This window comes from Stegostoma tigrinum, chromosome 14 (genome assembly GCF_030684315.1).
Source record: "Stegostoma tigrinum isolate sSteTig4 chromosome 14, sSteTig4.hap1, whole genome shotgun sequence".
NCBI lineage: Eukaryota > Metazoa > Chordata > Chondrichthyes > Orectolobiformes > Stegostomatidae > Stegostoma > Stegostoma tigrinum.
In genome coordinates this window covers 27,770,088-27,793,196 of record NC_081367.1, presented here as the reverse complement: position 1 = coordinate 27,793,196, position 23,109 = coordinate 27,770,088, and the positions used below count along the sequence as shown (strand labels likewise).

Below are 23,109 nucleotides of genomic sequence, written 5' to 3'. Positions count from 1 at the left end.
ACCACCTACAATTCCCCCTCCAAGCCACTGGAAGGCCTGATTTTGAAATATACCTCTACTCCGAGTGTCGCTGGGTCAAGATCCTGGAATTTCTTCCCTAATGACATTGTGGGTCTACCTACAGCACATGGACTGGAAGAGTTCAAGAAGGCAACTCACCACTAATTTTTCCCAACGGCACCTAGGAATGGGCAATAAATGCAAGTCCACCCTTCAATGCCCATGCTCCACAATCAATAGAAAAATGAATTTTTTACAGACTGATGATTTAAGATCACATTTCCACAGCATCAGGCAAAGCAAGTAGTCTACTTACATACGTCCCTGGGTGTTTGCAGCAGGTTCTGTCATGTATTCCATGTTGGTAATGTTGACCAAAATACACGTAGCTGTGACAGAAAGTGAAGCAATTGTCTGGAAGTTAACTGTTTGGTCGGGTCTTCAAGCCCTTTATCAAAATGCCTGACCCCGACCCCGCCGCCGCCAAAAAAACCTCCACTAACTTTACATACCTTTGAACTCAGCCCAAGGCATGCCATCCTCACCCCTACCCATCTCCCCCTCCTTTTATGGTCACCCTCTCTCTCTCCCTCTTATCACACTTTTCCTTAATTCTCCCCCAACCCACACCAAAACACACCCTTACCCTAGATAACAAAGTATGGAGCTGGATGAACACAGCAGACCAAGCAGCATCTTAGGAGCACAAAAGCTGATGTTTCGGGCCCTTACCCTAGATTGTTAACCTTCCTAAAAAAAAATCCTTAAGCCACTGTCCAAAATATCATCCTTAACCTCAAAAACTGTTTGTCCTCTCCCTCCGTTCTTACACTAAGCCCCAACTTCCACCCCCTAATCCAACACCAACTTCCCTCGACAACAAAGTGTGGAGCTGGATGAACACAGCAGGCCAAGCAGCATTTTAGGAGCATAAAAACTAACGTTTCGGGCCTAGACCCTTCATCAGATGAAGGGTCTAGGCCCGAAACGTCAGCTTTTGTGTTCCTGAGATGCTGTTGGGCCTGCTGTGTTCATCCAGCTCCACACTTTGTTATCTTGGATTCTCCAGCATCTGCAGTTCCCATTATCACCAACTTCCCTAGGCTCACTCCCTACATGTCATCTCCCCTCACCTTCACTCCGACCTTCCTTTCCATCCTCCCTCTTCTCCCCTCTCGCACTCACCCCCTTCACTTACTCCTCCTCCAACTCTGCTTCCTTCACCCTTCCATCTCCGCACCTGAAAATCATTCGGTTCGATCCCCCCAGTTCCAGGTCGTAGGCCGACTCCGCTCCAACCTGCAGACTACGGTTTCTCGGAGCACCGGCTCCACGTGCCGCCCGGAAGGACAGCCTGAACGCTTCCGGTTCCGGTGAACTGCTGGGACTTCGCTACGTGGCCATGTTGATGTGGACTGTTTGTCTTTATCGGAGACATTACACAAGTGATTTATTTACATTGAATAAGTACCTAGAGCTACTTGTTTACAAAATCGAAAGATACTTGTTATCTTTGCTGAGACAAATTATTACAAGTATCCGTTTTAATTTTAGACCGACTGGAAAACTGAGCAACATGTTTACAAATTCAAAAGCAAAATTCGGCTGATGGTGAAAATCAGAAATACTGTAGTAACATAAAAGGCTGGGGAAAAAAGCCGAGCAGGGCAGCTTCTCTGGAGATAACCTGAGTTGATGTTTCAGTTTGATAACGTTACATTTTCCAAGTTGTGCGAAGTCAAAAGAAACAGAGCCAGGAGTTGATTGCATTAAACACGTCACGGATGTTTCGTAATTAGAGAAATACTGGCAAAAACAGTGTTGCCATCAGAATTCAAGATTGCGTTTCTATCCAGTGAAGCATCATCACTGTGTCACCCACAACATGGTACAATTGGTCGTACAGACAAAACATTTAAACAAGGACAAGCATCCTAACCAGGCATATCCTGCACTTGCTATAGTCAGATTTTTACAAATATTGGAGAAGATCCACCCGGTTACTGTGTTAAGAGACGTAAAGTTAAGTGTATATTTATTTGTTTTAGCAGTAGTGAAATTTAAGAAGTGAGATTTTTCCAGATCCAGCTGTTGAAACTTGAATGAGCCAAGTACAGTCTTGATAGATAAATTTTACGTACTGTTTGGTATTTGCTTGAATAGTAAACCTTCTTTATTTCATTTTCTGTGTTCCTATGTTTTAAGTGTGCTAGAAATTCACGTTGTTTTTTGATTTAGTTGCGGGCTTTCCAAAGAAAAACAACATTGACAAAGACCACATATTTCAAAACTAGTCACTATTTGTACCAAAGTAGGACATTTATAGATTGGCAGGCAATTAATTACCTCATAGTTGTGACTGTAGATTATAACTGGTCAAAACTGAGCAGATGCTTCCCAGATTCACACCTTGGCCCACGTTCTGTTGATGACAATGGGGACATTTAAAATTAGCTTCAACAGCCTAGGTTGGCATGGGAATGAAATCAATCTGGCTTTATAAGCCTGGTTACAATTTAATGATCCCTGCTGAAAAATTTCTGTTGGTTAGGAGGAAATTATGTATGACTGAGATACCCCCTCTCCAATGTTCAATAGCCTCGCTGTATGATATAAAGGGTCACACATCATGGCTGAGCTATTGGAAAGCCTGCTAGGAAGTCTACTCTAACAAAGACTTCTTTGAAGTGTTGATGACCTGGGGAAGACCAAAATGAAACTGCCCTTCTCAACAATATCGTAAATAGGAGCGGCAGTGGATCACTGGACCCATCAAACCCTGCTTATTTACCATGATCATGGATTCCATCTCAATACTACACACCTGCTTTCTTCCCATGACATCTTTAGCTTCTAATAATCTACCATTTTTTTCTTAAATGTATTCAGAGATTTCCATCCACTGTCTTCTGTAATAGAGAATTCCACACGTTTACACTCGCTAATTAAAAATATTACTTCATGTCTCAGTCTGAAATGGCCTCCTGCATAACCTGAGACCATGCATCCTTGTTCTGGACACCTAGCTGGGGGAAACGTCAGCCCTGTGTCCAGTCTGTCCGGAATTTTATACATTTCAATGACAGCCCCTCCTTTTCAATAACCAGTGAAGACATCTCCACTTCACCCATTCTCATCTTATTTGGCAAACCGACCATCCCAGGAATCTGTCTAGAGAACCTATGTCAGACTTCCCCTAGGGAAAATATAGCTGGGCTTTTTTAGATAACAATACCAAAAGTGCAAACGGTAGTACAGGTGTGGTCTCACTAATCCTAGTGTATAGCTGCATCAAGACTTCCTTGCTTCTGTACTCAAACTCTCTTGTAATCAAGGTCAACATACCATTTGCCTTCCTAACTGCCTACTGCATCTACATGCTTCCAGGGTACAAGGGCATGTAAGACTCTTTGTACAACAACCTGTCCCAGTCTTTCACCATTTATATCATACACTGCCGTTCTCTTTTTCCAAATGAAGTGGACATTCATCCATGTTATACTGCAAATACCATGTATTTGTCTGCACATTCAATTTGTCTAAGTCACCCTGCAGGCTTCTTACACCTTCCTCACCACTCACAATCACACCTACTTTTATGTCATCAGCAAACTTGAAAATATTGTTTTTGTTTCACTTATCCAAGCTGTCAACATCACGAACAGATTGAGCCCAAATATTGATCCCCATAGTACTCCTTCCATTCTGAAAAAAGACACAATTATTCCCCCTTTCTGTTTTCTGTCTGCTAACTGATCTTTAAGCCATGCCAATATATTACCAGAAATCCCATGTGCTTTGATTTTGCATAACATTCTGTTATGTAGGACTTTATCAAGAGCTTTCTAAAAATCCAAATACACCACATTTTCTGGTTCCCCATCATCTAGTCTACAAGTTACATCCTCAAAAACAACTCTAGCAGGTTTGTCAAACACATTTTTCAATTCATAAATCTATCTTGTTTTTGTTTAATACCATTGGTTTTTTTCTAAGTGTCTATTATCATGTCCTTTATAATAGACTTCAATTTTTACCGTACTACTGGTGTTATGCCAAATAGTCTGTAATTCCCGGTTTTCTCCCTTCCTTCTTAAATAAACATTGGGGTTACATTTGCCACCTTCCAAACAACTAGGCCAGTTCTAGAATCTAAAGAGTTTTGGAAGGTAACAATCGATGAATCCATTATTTCCCTTGGCATTCCTTGGGATGTAGATTATCAGGTCCTAGAGATCTATCAGCTTTCAGTCCCATTGATTTTTCCAAAACTTATTTTTTGCTAATATTAAGTCTCTATACTTTCTTCTTCCTCAGTGTTTCCCCAGCACTTCTGGGAAGTATTTTGTTGTAGTCATAGGGTTTTACAGCACAGAGAAAGATCCTTTGGCCCATCAAGAATATGCTGGTCATCAAGCACCCATTTTCCACTATTTTAAGTCTTGAAAAAACTCTGCAAAATTAAAAAAATGTAAAACTTCATGACACATAAAGTGGAAAAGCTATAGACATTTGCAGACACATTTAACAGTTCATCAGTTACAGATTTTAATTGAATTAATGATGCAAATTAACATACTAACTCCCTTTCCCAATGAGTAACTAAAAGTCACAAATGCTCCTAAACACAGATACAAATAATACTGCAATTCAAATTAAATATACAACAATCTTGAGGCATAAACATTGTGTCATTTCTGCTTTTTCCCACCACCTCTCCCTCCATAGAATGTTCTGCGTTCTATGGTGTCCCTTGCTGTAGAACCATTGAGGCTACATACCCAACAGGACTGTCAATGATGGTCAGCAAAACTGCCTATCTGTTGAACCACAAATACTATTGCATTCCCACATGTTACTATACCCTCCAGAATAGTGGTAAAGTGGCAATGTCACTTGGTTAACAATCTCGATCCCCAGGCTTATGTTTTGGGCACAATGGTTTGCACTGGGTTCATTTCCAGCCTTGGGTGACTGTGTGTGGTGTTTTTTCTCCCTGTGTCCATGAGAGTTTCCCTCAGGTGCTCAAGTTTCCTCCCACAGTTCAAAAATGTGCAAATTAGGTGGATTGGCCAAGTTTAAAAAGTTCCCCATGGTGTACAGGTTTGCAGGTTAGCTGGGTTAGCCATAGGCATACAGTTCTGGTGGAATGCTCTTCAAAGGTTTGGTGCAGACCCTTTGTCATACAGTGTTAGGTTTAGGACTACACTTTAAGCTTTCATCATTTCAACTAACATTCAGTGCAATCCAGGAGGATATTTCCACCTTGTGCCTCTCCCCACACATTCAGGTGGCCTCCCTCTGTTGTTCTGATCTATCCAAATGTGGAGTGGTCATGTCCTGTAATTTGCAATCCCCAAGAAACATTCAGCCCCTCTTTGTGCTCTGAGTGAATTCAACTGTACCGCATAATGAGAAACTTTTTAAAAATCTCCCAAGGTTCATCTCAGTATTGCTGACTATACTAGCTATTTTTCTGTACTAAATTGCATAGTCTGTTCACTCGACAACGAACCAAAAACAGACTATTTACTCAAACTTCTTAGGAGGGAGATGGTGATGTAGTAATAGCGTAACTCAACTGGTCATGCTGACTATTAGTTTTGGTAACACGGGTTCGTATCTTTGAATTCAATTAAAATCTGGAATAAAAAGCTAGTCTAATGGCAAAGATGAAACTATTGTTGATTGCCATAAATACCCATCAGTTCACCACTTTACTCGGGAAGAAAATCTGCCATCCTTATCTGGTCTGGCCTATTTGTGATTCCAAATTCACAGCAACATGGATCTTAAATGCCCTCTGAAATGGTCAATGAGCCAATCAATTTGGGGGCATTTAGCACTGAACAAGTAACTGCCTTTCCCAGTGACATCCATATCCCTTACAAAAATTTTAAAAAATCCCAGACATCACTAAATACAAGAAGCCTAAGTAGTGTACATCCACTAACATGAGAATATTCCAGTTTTGTAACATTATTGCATTGTTTGAGTTGTCCTTGAGAACTACCTGTTTCCTCTCCATCCAGTTGCAATTACAGGTGATAACAAATTTTCAGCTTCAAATTGTGATCAGTGCTGATTACAAATCACCAACTCTGCCTATGTCCATTATTACATGATTTGCTGAAAATGAGTATAAGTTCATACAACTTTTAGATAAATACACAGAATGTTTTTACTGAATTGCTGAACAAATCTGATTTTTGGGACAGTAGTGAGAATTTTGCAATGAACCTAAAACATTTACTAGGTATTACATTTGTGAAAAAAAATCACATTTCAGTTGTTTTGCTGTGCAAATCTTGAGAGCTGTTTTATCACAAACAGTTATTGTATACTTTTTGTTCCAGCATCTGCAGTTCTTTGTTTTATTTTAGCAATTGTTGTTCTCCCGCCCCTTCATCCGTCGCGCTGATACAATGCACAGTTTCTGAGCAAGTATTTGGCATTACGTGATTTTTTTATATATATAGAGTGCTCATTAGCCAGCATGAACTGTGGCTGTAAATACTTCGCTAGAGGAACTGTCGTATTTCCCACATTGATTGAGTTTTGATCCTTCCTACCCTCCGTTCAAATACACGAGCAGACTGAAAAGTAGAATCTACCAAACAGAAAGGGGAATTAACGAACTGAAATAAACTTAATGGCAATTGCTGACGGTGACTTGATCGATCGCTTTCCCCTACACCTAAGTTTGAAAAAAGGAGACTTTAAGAAGTAGTATGAGCACAGCATTTTGGAGAAGTTGGGAAAAGAGGAAATCTTGCAGAAATGGGAGGTATCCCCTCTGGTTTGGGATGGGGTGTTCCCGCAGTGGGAATGCGGCAGATTGTGTTGTCAGAACCGAACAGAAACAATCAGCCTCTCGCTGATAGCGACTTTGGTTTGGGTTCGGGAAGCAGCGTTTTCCTGCCCTTGTCAAAATCGCTCGCTGCCTGCGTACGCAATTTTCCTCTTGCCGATATCTCTTGGAGGGGTTACGCGATCTGAAATCCAGTTGCACCTTGTGGCCGAACCGCACGCCAGAGACGCTGCCTTCTTTGCGCAGGTCCCTGTCTTAGAGGATGGTGAATTGATTGTTTGATTCTCTTCAAGTTTGTAGAATAAATGATAGAAGATACAATGACTCTGTTGTCTCTTTTAGGCCGCATCATGCGCTATTTTCTTCTGAGGCCGGAAACTTTGTTTCTATTGTGTATCAGTTTGGCTCTTTGGAGTTATTTCTTTCATACAGACGAAGTGAAGACCATAGTGAAATCGAGCCAAAATGCGGTGAAAATGATGAAAGGGAAAGTGGTGGAAATCATTCAGAATGATCGGTTCGGGGGGCTGGATGTCCTGGATGCCGAATTCTCCAAAACCTGGGAGTACAAGAGCAACAATGTGGCTGTTTATTCCATCCAAGGCAGGCGAGATCACATGGAAGACCGATTCGAAGTCCTCACTGACCTGGTGAACAAAAGTCACCCTTCCATTTTCGGGATTTTTGACGGGCACGGGGGAGAGGTGAGTCCAGTAAAAACAAATAGTAACAATTTGCGGGCTTCTATGCTTACGGCATGTTTCCTTCCACCGTGAGATGAAAATCGAAGAGCACTGCGAGCTTTAGAAGGTAATGAAAATAGAAAATGCTGGAAATATCAGCAGCATCAGTGGAGAAAGAAACAGTTAATGTTTCAGGTTGGTGACCTTTCATCAGAACTGACACGTTCACTGTATGACTCTTTTTCCCAGGTGCTGCCAAACTGCTGAGTATCCCCAACATTTTCTGTACTTTTTATACGTTAGACCTTCAGCATCTACAGAACTTTTCTTCGTTGTAACGGGCAACTTTAAGAATAGATGCCAATGAAGTCTAAAAGCTGAAACCTGGGTTTTAAGATTAAGCTTTGGAAGAATTATGACATCCCTTCTCAAATAACGTATTAATAACGAAGGTTGCCAGTTAGTTCATAGAAATGTGGAGGGAAGCATTGCAGATAGAGTGCGTTTTAAATTTTGAAATATAAATCGCCTTCGATGTCAGTTTCAGAAGCGTACTAGTTAAACGTTGCTGTAACTATTTGAAAATGTCATTTCAATCTTGCTGTGCTAGCATTTGATAAACATTATTAGTGTACTTGGAGAGTTGGGTCCATTTTTAATAGATATGAATAGCTACCGACTTTTTAAGAAGGGACTGAAATTCTTCACTGGATTACAAAATGATTATACCACAGGAGGAGGTTATGAGGCACTTCACTTTTGCAGTCTGTCTCTCAGTGAGCGACTTACCTAGTGCCACATCCCAGTTTCTCCCCACATTCCTATGTATTCATAATCAGACAACATTCTGTTCCCTTTTGAATGAATGTCTCCACCACCACTCTCAGGCAGCACATTATGAATCCTAACTACTCACTGACTGAAAAACTAACTTGCTGGTGTTACCATGTTTCTTTTATGAATTATCTTAAGTCTGTACCCTCTTGTTCCTGAACTTTCCAAAAATACAAACAATTTGCCTCTATCTACTTTCACCAGACTCCTCATGACTTTGAATGCTGTATTAAGTCTCCTCTTGACTTTCACTTCTGCTAGGAAAACAATCACAACTTATTTATCTATGAACTGAAGTTCCCCATCCCTAGAAACGTTCTTGTGAATATTTTGTGCACTCTCTCAGATGCCTGCACATTCTTCCTGAAGTATGTGTGGTACACTAACTGAGCCTGAACTAATGTTCTGTATAAGTTTAATAAAACTTACTACCTCCATGCACCTCTTACTAAAGTCTAGGATTCGGTATACTTAAGTAATTCCGCTCTCAACCTGTCCTACAACTTTCACCAATTTTTGCACATATACCCCCAGGTCGCTATGCTCCTGAACCTTTCTTTGGAATTGTACCTTTATTTTGTATTGTCTCACCACATTCCTTTGGAAAATAAATTACTTGGCATTTCTCTGCATTAGCTGTAATCTTCTACTTCCGACCTATTCAACCAAATTGTCCATGTCCTTTTGAAGTTCTATACTATCCTTCTCATGAATTCTAATACTTCAACGTTTTGTATTGTCCACAGATTTTATAACTATGCTCTGTATATCAAGGTTGCAGTTATTAATGTATATCAGATAGTAGGGGTCCGAACACCAATCCCTGGGAAGTGCCACAATAATCATTTTTCAGTCTAAAAGTATAGTTTCCTGTCACTCAATCAATTTTGATTCAATGTTGCTATTGACCCTTTTATTCTACGAGCTCTAAGTTTGCTTACAAGTCTGTTTTACTCTCTTTTTCCAGTGCCATATCAACGGTATTAACCTCATCAACTGTCACTTCTAATTCATGAGAAAAAATCCAGCAAGCTAATATACACAGTGTTTAACAAACCCGTGTTGGCTCTCTTTAATTATTCTGTATTTTCCCAAGTGGTAATGAATTTTGTCCTGACATATTGTTTTTGGAAGCTAACCCACCATCCAGGCTAAATTGACTTGCTGAAATCATTGAACTTATTTTTACATGCTTATCCGAACAATTGTGTAAGATTTTAAATTCTCCACTCTGGTACCACTCCTGAGTCTAAGTAAGGGTGCAAAAATATGACCAGACCATCCACAATTTCATTTTTCTTATCATCACTGGACACGGCTAAGGCATTTCTGGTACTTTACCAACTTTATGGACAGGCAGCCTGTAAAATATCTTCCTTTATCAATTATAAACCTCTCCAGTGTCTGAATTACCTCCTCTTTCACCATGACTTGTCCAGGATTTCCTTCCTTGGTAAAGATTTAGCCATATCCCCAGCTCTATGTATGAATTCATGTTTTGTTCCCCTATTGACCTCGTACTCCTTTTACTCTTTATATGTTTATAGAAGACTTTTGAATTTTCTCTTATTATTTTGAATTACTTGCTTATCAAGTCCTCTCTGAACTTACTGTATTCAGCCTGATTCTTGATTCTATTATCCATTTGATCATTATCCACACCATAAGCACACTTTTCATTCTTCATCTTAATCCCTACATATTTTGACATCCAGAAGCCTTGTCTTTCCCCTCTGCAAGAATACACCTTGACTATGCCCAGTCTGTCTTTCCTTTAAAGGCAGCCCATTATTCAGTTGCATTTTTGTCTGCTGACCTATGATTCCAATTTATCTGTGTCCTCTGAAATTACCTTTCCTCTAATTAACTATTCTTACCATGGATTATTACTTGTCCTTTTCCAAAACCAACCTAAACCTTATGATATAGTAATCAATGCCTTTTAAACATTCCCTACTGACATTTCATTTTCTTTTCTCAATGGATTGGAAACATACTGGTGTACAATATACACTTTAGCGGAACATGTTCTAAGAACACCTACCTCATCTGCTTTCACAATGCTACTATCCCAGTTTATATTCAGATAAATAAGTGTGCCATTATATATATTCTATAATTGTTTAACTTTAGTAACTTGCTTGCAAATTTGTTCCTCTATATCTTTCCCATTCATGGTTGGCTTATAGACTACTCAACATGTCTTCTATATGCCATAGCTCTGGCCAAATTCTGTCCTTGACCCCACCGGACATCCTGTCTCTTCAACACTGCACACTTAGTCAGTATTGCTGCCTTCCCCCCACTATCTACCTGTGTTGTTGGTGCCAATGTGGACCATGATTACCGATTATTCATCCATTCCCATCAGAGTGCTCTGCAGCCATTGTGACATCCTTGACCCTTGCACCAGCAAAGCCTAGAACCCTCAATTCACATCTTTAGCTGCAATGACATCCATCTGTTTACCTAACTATTTAATATATGATATTACCCTTCCAACCTTTGTACCCCTGTGTTCAGCCAAGCCAAGAGAACCATGGTCCCATGGATTTACTCTGGCCGCACTCTCCAGATCAACCGACGTTTTCATTAATATTGTTATAAGGCATTTCTACTTCCACCACTCCACAAAATATAGTCACAAAAATATATTTAAATGTTTTATCCAGTTACTGTTATGACCAAATATATTGTTTATCTATATTAGTTTCAGAATAAAAATATCCATTGACCAAGTTTCTTTAATAAATATCAGAATTATTGCTTTATTATAATAACTAGACTTATTTGATATAGGTACAATTTGCCTAACATGCAGTTTGAAATATGAAGGTATAAAATATTTATCTTTCTAAATAACCCTCACAAACACTAAAGAAAAAATAAGAAAGTTTTCTTTGCAGAAATTAATTTTGAAGACAGAACGCTTTGGTCAAAGTAGTCATTAATTCTCAGACAATAAAAAAATACAAAATATTCCAGCTGACTTTCAGCCTTACAATCTCCTATGTATACACGGGTCATTTGACATAGACAATTATCACTTGACACACATGGCTGTCTCTCCAAGCTCTCTTCACTTAGTGCACTCAAGAGGAAGTCTTCCAGACGACCTTAAAGAGTAATAGCTGTTTCAGCTCTTATTCAGGATTCTCAAGAGGATTTCTAAGGAATTTGACAAAAGCTGAGATGGGCATCTTGTCTCTTCACAAGGTATATCCCAACTGAATTCCAAACAATCTTGAATAGCCACACTCCTGACAGCCCTAAACATAAAACACATGACTTCCAGTAAATCCAACTATTTAGCTGAAGACATGTGACTTCCACTGAACAAATTTAAGCAGTTAGCTGAAGTCACGTGAATTCCAGTAAGTGTCTTTTTAAAACAAAAATGCCTCACAGTGTACCGTCAGTGACCCTTGAAAACAAACACGCAAGGTACCTTTCTCGTACTCAAAGTGAACCAATTTTCATAATCTTTTACAAGTGAGTTGTCTAAAAATGCCAATAATGGAAGAGCTTTAATAACAATATTCAGAGTCAAATACTGCTTGGAGAATGAGATGCATGAGGGTGACCATACACACTGTTTGAAAATTATATTTTGACTGGTAGTCATCTATTATCTCTTTCCCTTCATAATTGTAAGCTGTGGGATAACATTCATATATGTGCTATTCATGATGCTCTAAACTTTGCAGCAGTGATGCCAGCTGGTTCTTAGGCTCAGAAACCCAGTGCTCAATTTCCTGCATATTTGATTATCCAGAACATAGGAAGCATCTTGAAGTTATCACATAATGCAGGATGTGTGCTCCAAAGATTGGGGTACCTCTGATGTTCTGTTGTCTTTTAGATAATAAACCTTATTTGACTATTTTAAAAAGACTCATCAACTATCATTTCCCTTCTGTTTACACCAGTTAAATAGAGGGAAGTTAATGGAATGCTTAAATTAGCATTTTTAACGTTTTTAATTGCAAAATGTTAGATTCACTCCCAAACTTTGGAGAAAATGAAAAACTGCAAAGCATTTTTGGACATATGAAACTGTAGTGGTTAGCTAGTTTAAGTAGTTGTGTAACACAGAATTGTTGTTTTGGTAAGCATGAGGTAGTAGTTTGTGGTCAAAAAATAGGCATAATTCATTTAATGAGGAGAGTAGAGTGATTTAGAAGAACAGAGGAAGTTGGTTTCACAAAAGACAGTAAGTAGATCAGTCCATAAAAAGAGATAATTGGAATGCTGGGAGAAAAGACAGAGGAATACTGGGTCTTGTATCAAAAAATATAGAATATAAAAGTCAAGATATAATGGTAAATCTACAATAAAGTTGGAAAGTACTGTGTATAGCTTTGAGCTTCACAGTCAGAAAGGACATTTTATCTTCTTCCAAATTTCATGTTGTATCTTTACAAATTTAAATCCAAACTGGACAGCCGGGCGATGTATTAGGTGGATTGCATTCAATAAAGCAGCAGGTTTTGGTAGGTCACATTCATTCACAATATAGTGAACAGTCTGATCCAGGTGACCACACCCACATATTAGATGGTGCTAAAAATTTTATTAGAAGAGGTGCGATGTCCTTGCTTGGAGAATGCAGATCCTGTTGAGTGTAGAGTACTGTTTTTGAGGGAGCTCAAATCCTGAATCTTACACTGTCAGATCACTCACCCTGTTGCTGATGTTACCAACAAGTTCAGCCATTTGTCATTTTTATGCATTGCTCAAAACTTTATTCACAAGGAGTGATTTGTGCCATATATTTGTGTAGGCAAGATGACAACCTTCATTTGGTCAACCTGTTTTAACTAATGTGATCAGTTAAGCCTATCCAGCTCAACTAGAAGTGATTGGGACACTGACTTGTGTGGATACTTTCTGGCAGACCAGAACATTTATTGCAGTATTTTTTTGTGAAAAAGGGAGACTGGAGGTGAATTAATAGAGCAGTTTAAAACTGGGAAAGGATGGAGCAGGGTAGAAAGAGACTTGAAGTTTCCAGTTATAATGTGGTAATTAATACATTGAAATAGCAAGAATTAGAACAAAGAACAGGAGACTTTTCAAAAAAAAATCAGTTGATCTTAGGTCTTAGTAATTGAGACCTTGATGTTTGAGAATAGTTTAGATATATCGTTGAAGAAAAAGTAGTCTTAACATTTAGGAGTGGTATATGAGGAAAGCATTTCTTACAACAAGACAGTTCAATTGGTGCACTTTGCATTCCTGATTTACAGCTTCCGCAGTTCTTTCGGTTTTTCTTTCAGACTATTTGATTGTGTCTATATTGCATTTAAATACGCCATGTAAATATCGTAATCTGTTCTTAATACCACACAAACCACGGTAACACAATGATACATTTGTGAATACTTTTATCTTTGGTTGCTACGACCTGGTCTGAGCATGTTATCATTGAAGCGTATTCCAACTTAGGCTAGAGTTACCGAATGCAAAGTGCACCAATTGACCTATCTGTTTGAAAGGATGGTCAGTGATGGTGTCAAACATGTTTTTATGACTTTATCATGTGCAAGATGACATAAATTCTGAGGAAGGGTCACCTGACCCAAAACTTTAACTCTCTTTCCTCCTTCACAGATGCTGCCAGACCTGCTGAGCTTTTCAAGCAACTTTGTTTTTGTACCTGAATTTATATGACATTGATTTATATTGCATCCCAACTTAACATACACTTTGTGCATTGATCTTAATTTTTAAAAATTACATATCTTTTCTGGGATTCTCTGAGAGACAGTTGTCTCTGAACTAAATTCCAAAGTTCACTTTTTACAAAGAAGTAACCCAAATTTTCATCAGGTTTATTTGGTGGTCTTTCTGGGGAGGTTAAACAACAACCTTGCTGTTTTCAAGATAGTTGGAACTGCCTATGCTGGATAATCGGAGATAACACAGTGTGAAACTGGATGAACACAGCAGGCAAAGCAGCATCAGAGGAGCAGGAAAGGTGATGTTTCGGGTCAGACCCTTCTTCAGAAATGGGGAAGGGGATTCTGAAATAAATAGGGAGAGAGGGGGAGGTGGAAAGAAGATGGATAAAGGAGAAGATAGGGTGAGAGCAGACAGACGGGTCAAAAAGGTGGTGGTTAGAGCCACCTCTTTGACTTGTCTGTCTCCTCGCACCCTATCTTCTCCTTTATCCATCTTCTTTCCACCTCCTCCTCTCTCCCTATTTATTTCAGAATCCCCTTCCCCATTTCTGAAGAAGGGTCTGACCCGAAACATCACCTTTCCTGCTCCTCTGATGCTGCTTGGCCTGCTGTGTTCAATCCAGCTTGACACCTTGTTACCTTGCTGTTTGTCTGCTGTTTAAGGTGTCCTGAACTACAGTTGCTGTTTCAAGTTGAAAATGTATTTGGAAGGTCAAGGTTAATTCTGAAATGTACATTAATAACATGGATTTCTATTTTACGTTAGATCTTTGACGTGTATGTCTTTGCGTCACTAACCATAAGGTAACTCTAGCCGAAGTTGGAAGACGCTTCAATGATAACATGCTCAGACCAGGTCGTAGCAACCAAAGATAAAAGTACTCACAAATGTATCATTGTGTTACCGTGGTTTGTGCGGTATTAAGAACAGATTACGATATTTACATGGCGTATTTAAATGCAATATAGACACAATCAAATAGTCTGAAAGAAAAACCGAAAGAACTGCGGAAGCTGTAAATCAGGAACAAAGACAGAAATGCTGGAAAAGCTCAGCAGGTCCAGCAGCATCTGTGAGTCAGCTTTTGTGCTCCTGAGATGCTGCTTGGCCTGCTGTGTTCATCCAGCCTCACATTTTGTTGTCTTGGATTCTCCAGCATCTGCAGTTCCCATTATCTCTGTGAGTTAACGTTCGGGTCCGATAACCGCCGCCGCCGCCCCCCCCCCCCCCACTTCTGAAGATGGGTCACCGGACTCGAAACATTAAACCTGATGTTTTTCTTCACGGATGCTGCCAAACCTGCTGAGCTTTTCCAGCTGCTTCTGTTTTTTGTCTGAAAAAGCTGAGATTTTAAACACGTTAATTATGTTGAGGTTAAGGTTTTGTTCTCACCCGTTGCCATTTTATCAGAAACAAAAACAGAAATTGCTGGAAAAAATTCAACAGCTCTGGCAGCATCTGTGGAGAGAAAGCAGAATTAAGGTTTTGGTTCCAGTGACCTTCCTTCTTGCAGAGATAATAGGAACTGCAGATGCTGCAGAATCCGAGATAACAAGGTGTAGAGCTGGATGAGGGTCGAGGCCCAAAACATCAGCTTTCCTGCTCTTAAAATGCTGCTTGGCCTGCTGTGTTCATCCAGCTCTACACCTTGTTACCTGACTTCTTTCTTTGGTTTAAATGTTGCCATTTTATCAATCCAGATGTCATCGTTTACCTCAAAATTTGCCTCAACTCTTAATAAAATGTATTCTTTGCTCATTTGAGTTCTCTCTCAAACTACGGATCTTTTTGGTTTTCCAGTAATTGTGAAACATTACGCTAAACTTGTCATTATTCATTCTGTTGTGTTTTCCGAACCCCAAAACGAGCCCCAAAACGAGCGCATGTGTTAGAGGACTTGAAAACGTGGCACGGTTGATGCTGACCTTCAGAAGTATTTTCGGCATCAATGTTTAACTACAGCTGCTGAAAAAATATTCATATGTAACCCTCCACGAAAACCACCGTTTCTGTTGGTTCGTCGACATGAGGGTGGGTAAACATGCCGTTAACGGTAGAGCTGTAACACTCGTGGCGGAGTGGGACTGGAGGAGAGGAAAGCTGGAGGCAGTGTCCGGGTGGTAAACTGGTTCAGACAAGTGGGAGCACTTCTTTGACTTTAGCCAGTGAGCGCTCATTTATGATTTAGCATTTCATAGTTTCACAAGCAGCTGCGCCCTAAAGCCAGACTAGATCGTGTTCGGATTACTAAATGAGAGCTACTTTATCAATCACCTACGCTATGCTCAGTCCTTCCGGATGAACGTTAATTTAACATTCGACTTCGTGCTAAACGCCCCTCAGGGTGCGAGTGCGCTCACTGATAACTCCTTTTTTCAGCTAACTTTAATCTGTCCTCATTCAACTTTCTGTCTTGAAATTAGATACCAACTGGTGTATTTGCAACCAAAAATTTATCACCTGTAATGTGACATCCAGCAAGCATTTAACAAAAGATGAATGTGATGCCTCCAGCATAAGGATAATTCGCTTCGTTTGTTGCCCGCCTGCGTAAAATCTACGATGAGTGTGTTTGGCTTGTTCATTTTTGCATTTGCTATTCTATGAGCGTAAGGTTTTATTTTAGCAGATCATTTTCAACTGCGTCACAGAGAAAACCTTTAAAAACATTGTTACTAGCAATGCTAGCAAAGTGTACACATTGAGGTCAGACAACAGAATAAAAGTAGGTTGTGGTAGAATTATTCTTGGCATCAAATCCTCATGAAGGTATGCCAATTACTTGATTTTGTTGCATCCAGTTTTTAGTTATGAACTGAAGCAGATTAACTTTATCATAATCCACATACGTTGTCTTTACAAAAGTACATATGAACATCTTAACTTGGAAATTTTTTTACTGCTGCTAAATTACCTAAACATCTACATAACAGCTATGGCATATGCCCATATTGTAACAACTGCAGCTTTCAGGAAGATGGCTTGCCAGCACCTTCTCAAGAGGAATTAGGGATGGTGTCTAGTTATACACACAACCCTGAAAAAATTTAAAATTAGAACCCTTTTTTAAAAATATCCATTTGCTACATGTTGTAGTTATTTGTCATTTCAGTGTAAACCTAGCTGCAACACCAGGACTTTCATCTCAAAGTAGTAAGAGTATAGATGTGAATGCCATCGGAGATAATGTGAACTGCAGATGCTGGAGAATCCAAGATAACAAAGTGTGAAGCTGGATGAACACAGCAGGCCAAGCAGTATCTCAGAAGCACAAAAGCTGACGTTTTGGGCCTTGACCGTTCATCAGAGAGCCTCTCTGATCAAGGGTCTAGGCTTGAAACGTCAGCTTTTGTGCTCCTGAGATGCTGTTTGGCCTGCTGTGTTCAACCAGCTTTACACTTTGTTATGTGAATGCCATGCCAGGATTTAAACACACAATCTAGTCTGACTCTTCAGTCAATGACAAGGCTGACATATTCTTGAAGGTTCTGTACTTAAAATGTTGGACTGAGATCCTGATTCTGTTAAATTGATTTAAATGGTCATTAACAGTCTTATTGCAGTTCTCATAGGGAAACACAGAGTTCCTCAAATGTTCTAGTCAATATTTATCTGTGTGAAATACATTACTAAAGAAAATTATTATATTTGCTTATGTAACAATAGTTAATGTATTGCAAAACAAAATGGAGACATATTAGTAATATTGAAAAGATGCTAGTGAGAAGCATTTCTTCTAACAGTAGCAATCTAACCATGATGAAGTTGTTCCTAACTGAAGATGTCACATGTAAATATTATAGTCTAAATAAAAGCAAATAAAGAAGATAAATGACATGGCAATTTTTTCAAGGGAAGAGCTTCAGTGGATCAGTGTAAAAATCTTTCCATGTATGACAAAATGCAGGTGGTCAATATAGTTTAATCTCTTGAAGTTGAAGATGGACAAAAATAATAAATATTGTGGCCAATTCTTTTGTTAAAGTATTTGTAAGGGGTGATAAATGCTACACGACACACCTAAGATAAACAAAACAAATTAGATGATTCTGAAAAAATGAGAATGGAATACCAGACATATTAGGAGATTCAGAACAGCTCTCCCAGAGTTCAGAGCAAAATTATCACCCAACATGTAAGGTATGAGAAGTATTGCCAGAAACACATAGAACACACTATACGTGGAGTCAAGAGGATGACAATGATCTGGACAAAAATCGAAAGAATGGTTTTGGGAAAAACCAAAAGGATGCTGGAAATCAGAAACAAAAACAGAAATTGCTGGAAAAACTCAGCAGTTCAGGCAGCATCTTCAGAACTCTGAAGAAGGATCTCTGGACCTGAAATATTAACTTGGATTTCTCTCCGCAGATGGTGCCAAACCTGCTGAGTATTTCCAGCAATTTCTGATTTTGTTTCTGATACTGATTTGGGACTATTTTGAGGCCTAGACCACGGGTATATTGTTGGGTTTAAGTGTAAGCCATAATGTTTTCTTCTTCTATTTCTGCCTGTTAAATTGATAGGTTGAACAGTTGCTGGTCTGAAAAACCAACAGTAAAAGGCCACTGCTAGGGAGTCATTGAGTAAAGTTCCCTGGCAACTGTAGGTAAGAAAAGGGTTGCACACAAACAGGAGAAAAGTGTTTGGGATGAGGAAGGGATAGGATTTTAGAGGCAAGCAGGAACATGCAAACCCAGTAATTATTGGGGAAGGTGGTAATTAGGAAGTTCTGTGATTGCCATGAGAGAAGCCAAAGACCACAGTCAGCAGAAGGGAAGTCAGAAATCTCCTTAAGAGCTTGGGGAAAACTACTGATCTTTCCAGCCCACTAGAAATGTTGTAGAAGGGAAACAGATTCAGCACTTTCTGTCTCTTACTGCAGTTTCACAAAGCACACATGGCAACTTAAATTTAAATTAGACACCTGACTGCCTTGTAGAATTCTGATTCAAATATGCTAATGAAGTGTTCCATCTCTCAAGTGTGGGGGTCTAGAATTTGACAAAATCTTCCAGCATGAAAATTGAAAGTAAGGACAAAAAGGCTGGAATAACTCTGCACGTTAGGCGGTATCTGTGAAGAGAAACAGAGCTTGCATCAGAATTGTTTTGACCAAGCATTTGATCATCTGATTAAATATCTCTTTATGTGGTGCAGTGTAACATTTATAGAATCATAGAGTCATTTAGCACGGAAACAGGCCCTTTGGTGCAACCAGTACATGCTAACGGTAATCCCAAACTAAACTAGTCCCATGTTTGGCCCATATCCCTCCACACGTTTTTTATTCATGTACTTACCCAAATGTCTTTTAAATGTTGTAACTGTACCCGCATCCATCACTTCTTCTGGAAATTCAATCCATGCAAATTGATCATCATTTCCCTGTGAAGTGCTTCCGAATGTTTTATTAAGTAAAAGGGCAATATAAAAAGAAATTATTGCCTTTACAAATATAATATTATCTCTCTTTTATGTTAAAATTGTCAGGTATGGTGGACATTTCATTATAATTCATTGTTCATCTCTTTGTGCTACTCCTAAGGTTAGTGCTGTGACAGGCCTTTTCTGTGTTTCAATAAAATGCAGCCTTCAGCTGTTGGTGGTTGTTTCCCTTTCCGACAGACTGCCAGGGCTACGTATATTTAATTTCTAGCATAAACTGGGAAAATGGAGTCTGGACACTGCTTTGCAGAGATTGAATCAGTTATTTCTTTTTTCATTTACAATTTGAAGACAAAGAAGAACTGTGTGGTTTAGGAATAACGCTACCAGTGAATTCCAACTGTTTGGTTCAATGAAGTGGGTTCCCAGGATGTATTGAATCTCTGTTTCCATCTGATTTTGTTTCGCTTAGGCCAAGCAATTGGGATGCTGTTTTATCAGTCCAGATTCTGCTACATCCACATCATATCCAGGTGTAACTCTGCAAATTGTCTTATACTTACTAAGTAATTCTATCATATCCTTCTGTTGTCCTTCGTCTAAATATGAAAACAGGATTTAATTGTCCTAGTATTTCTGTGTTCGTTGAAATGTAGGAAATTTGTTTTGAGAATTGTCTATCACCCTTCCTACTTCATTTTTATTGTCTCTACTCTTACCGATGGCACACTTGTTCCTCTTCATCCTCTTCTCTATGATGATACAGTTTCAACACAATCATGTGACATAACTTTAAGGACCATGTCTTTTTATATTGCTTTTTTTAAAACCTGAGCACAGAAAAGAGAAAAGGCAGTATAGAAAGAAAGCAACTTGGTAGTTAAGGCAGGCATTTTAAACAACTGTTTTTACAAGCAGGCAATATGGAGCTGAAGGTGTGTACTGGTACAGCTCTTGTTAACAGCAAGGAGTTGACTGGTCTGTGGACCAATGACAGTTATCAATATCAGAGACCGTTTGCTTGCCAACAACTGGGTGATTAGTTCTCTGGTGGTGGAGCAGCTTGGAACTAGAAACAATTTACAGGAACAGGGAGAGAGAAAAAAAAGATGCATGCAGATCTTCTCCTGACCCAGAACCTGAAAGTTCTCTTTAGGCAATAACTCAGTTTAAACCTGAAGAATACCAGTTACCTTTCCTGCAGCAGTTAGTGTCAGCTTTGACTTTTGAATTGATATGTCAGAGATATTCTCCCAGTGAATCAGTTACTTTGTACTTCTTACAAACCAGGAAGGAAAGACATCTGAACAAAAGGAGTCTGGACCACCAAATAAGTCTCAATAAGTATCATTTCAACATCGGAACCAGGAAGCAAAGACCACTGAACTGACTTTCCAGTTTTTCTATCTCTACCAGTAATCTCTTTTCTCTATATTCTTGTCTGTGTGTCTCTAAAAGGAAGTTTATGAGAGGTTTAGCGTTTTAGTTAGTAGTGGTATATGTCACTGGTTTTTATCTGATTACCAGTAGCTAACATAGAAAATAGGAGTAGGAGGCATTCAGCTCATCAAGCCTGCTCCACCATTCTTCATTATTACGCTGATCGTCCAATTCAATACCCTAACCCTGCTTTCTCCCCATAACATTTGATTTCATTTGCCCCAACTGCTATCTCTAGCTGCCTCTTGAATACATTCAGTGTTTTGACATCAACTACTTCCTGTAGTAATGAATTCCACAGGCTCACCATTCTTTGGGTGAAGAAATGTCTCCTCATCTCCATCTTAAATCGTCTACTCCGAATCCTCATACTGTGACCCCTGGTTCTGGATGCACACACCTTCAGGAACATCCTCCCTGCATTTACACTGTTCAGTCCTGTTAGAATTTTATAAAGTCTCTATGAGATACCCCCCTCATTTGTTTCAACTCCAGCGAAAACAATCCCAATCTAGGCATTATTTTCTTATATGTCAGACCCGCCATCCCCAGAATCAGCTTGGTAAACCTGAGCTGCACTCCCTCGAGAGCAAGAGCATCCTTCCTCAGAAAAGAAGACCTAAACTGCACACAGTATTCCCAGGTGTGGTCTCACCAAGGCCCTATACAACTGCAACAACACATCCCTGAATCTTACATGTACTAAATAACATGTCTTGTTTGGTATAGAAGCCTGGTACATGCTATCAACCTTCGTCTAAAAGTCAGGTAAATTGGAGTGCGACTACTTTTAAAAAATTGAATAAATGGTATGACTTTGGGAATAGTGGGGCTCAAATGGCACATTCCTCCAGTAAGCCATAACATAACTGATACTTCTTCCTACAATCAGGAATATTTATCAGATAGGTCAATTTACTAACCATCCTAACCAGTTTTTATGCATCTCTGAATTTTGTTTTCAAATATTCACGTTGCAAAGGCAACAATGCTGACACTTCATCTCTCACTTGAGATACCCAACTTACTGAATGTTTTTCTATCATTCTTTCACTTTCACTTGTGAAACTTTCAAATGCTGTTGTGCTACTTTACATCCTCCTATGAGTCTTTCTTGAAACACAGACATATCATTCAATCATTGAAGATCCTTTTTATTCAAAGACTTCCTGAGCAGATACTAGTGTCGTTTCACCATTTATTTACACATGGCAAGTCCTTGACAACTGATCCAGCTGCCTCAGGGCCAGCTCTCAGAAAGAACAGCATGTAGCAATATCAGACTTTGGATGCAGAAAGATCAAGTCCTGCCAAAACGGAAACGACCAGCGGTGATGGGGAAACCAAAGGGCTGTCACAACCAGAACTGAAACCTTTTTTGGACTTGGGGAGACCATATCATAATAGAGGTCGGCATATTGTTATGGAGAGCAAGATTGATTTTTCTGAGCAAAGGTTGCTGCCAGAAACTGGCTTAACTCTGCTAGGGCTATCTGAGGGTTTCTAAAATGAAGATGTTGGTGAGAAATTATGTCTGATGGCCAGGATTGGATAGAGACATAGCCGCATTGGTGTGTCAATGCCCAGAAAGTACCTTACAACTCATATGCTCCACATGCCACGTTTTCCAATGATCCAGGCAGTTGTAGCGCCTGTTTGAAGTCCAGCTGGCCTTCAGCTAGAAGGCATCTTTGCATGGTTACATCATTAATGTCACGTACCAAATGGTCTCTCAGAATTTCATTGAAGTGTTAAACCATAGTCACAAGCCTCTGCCAATCATTTTAACCTCGTCAAAAATCCTGGCGCAGACTCCCCGATCTCAAGTTGCCAAGTAAAACCAATAGCATTTCAGAATTGGAGAAGACTTGGCATTGTGACATTCCCTAACTACATCTGTCAACACTTGAAAAAGATTTTCGGATCTGATGCCTTGCGGAAAGTTAGGCTCCTAATTACTGAAAAAGCTGCAGGCCCTCAAGCTGCTGGGAGAATTTACTCATTGCTTTTCATCTGCCCAAATGCCATTTGCCCAGAAAAATTAACACATTCTTTCGACATGCTGGGCCCAGTCTTCAATGGCAGGATCAAATGAGCCAAGCTTCCCAAGTAACGTCATGATGCCAGAAAAACTTACCTCAACTCAAAGATGACTGTTGCTAGCAAATTTCTTCAGAAGCGTGTTTTTCTTAAAATAACTCCACACATGCCGGTACCCCATCACCAGATCACCCTTTATTTACACATGGCGAATCCTTAACACTGATC

The 23,109-nt window shown here is 39.5% G+C and overlaps 2 protein-coding genes across 4 annotated transcripts in view; one reads left to right on the top strand and one right to left on the bottom strand.

Moving 5' to 3' along the window:
• nmd3 (NMD3 ribosome export adaptor) overlaps positions 1 to 1,366 on the bottom strand; it is a 60,496-nt gene extending 59,130 nt beyond the window's left edge. The window contains exons 1-2 of one of the 3 annotated variants that reach the window (XM_048542136.2): positions 1,241 to 1,366; positions 317 to 389 (exon numbers count right to left, since the gene is read on the bottom strand). In XM_048542136.2, the coding sequence (XP_048398093.1) occupies positions 317 to 360 (44 nt within the window). In that variant the 5' untranslated portion in view covers positions 361 to 389; positions 1,241 to 1,366. Of the gene's footprint in view, positions 1 to 316; positions 390 to 1,185 lie in introns of all 3 variants that reach the window. The other 2 variants (XM_048542137.2, XM_048542138.2) reach the window with 2 other exon arrangements.
• Positions 1,367 to 1,369: 3 nt separating this feature from the next.
• The window catches only part of ppm1lb (protein phosphatase, Mg2+/Mn2+ dependent, 1Lb), a 178,122-nt gene continuing 156,382 nt past the window's right edge, over positions 1,370 to 23,109 (top strand). The window contains exon 1 of the mRNA XM_048542139.2: positions 1,370 to 7,515. Within this exon, the coding sequence (XP_048398096.1) occupies positions 7,117 to 7,515 (399 nt within the window). The 5' untranslated portion in view covers positions 1,370 to 7,116. The remainder of the gene's footprint in view (positions 7,516 to 23,109) is intronic.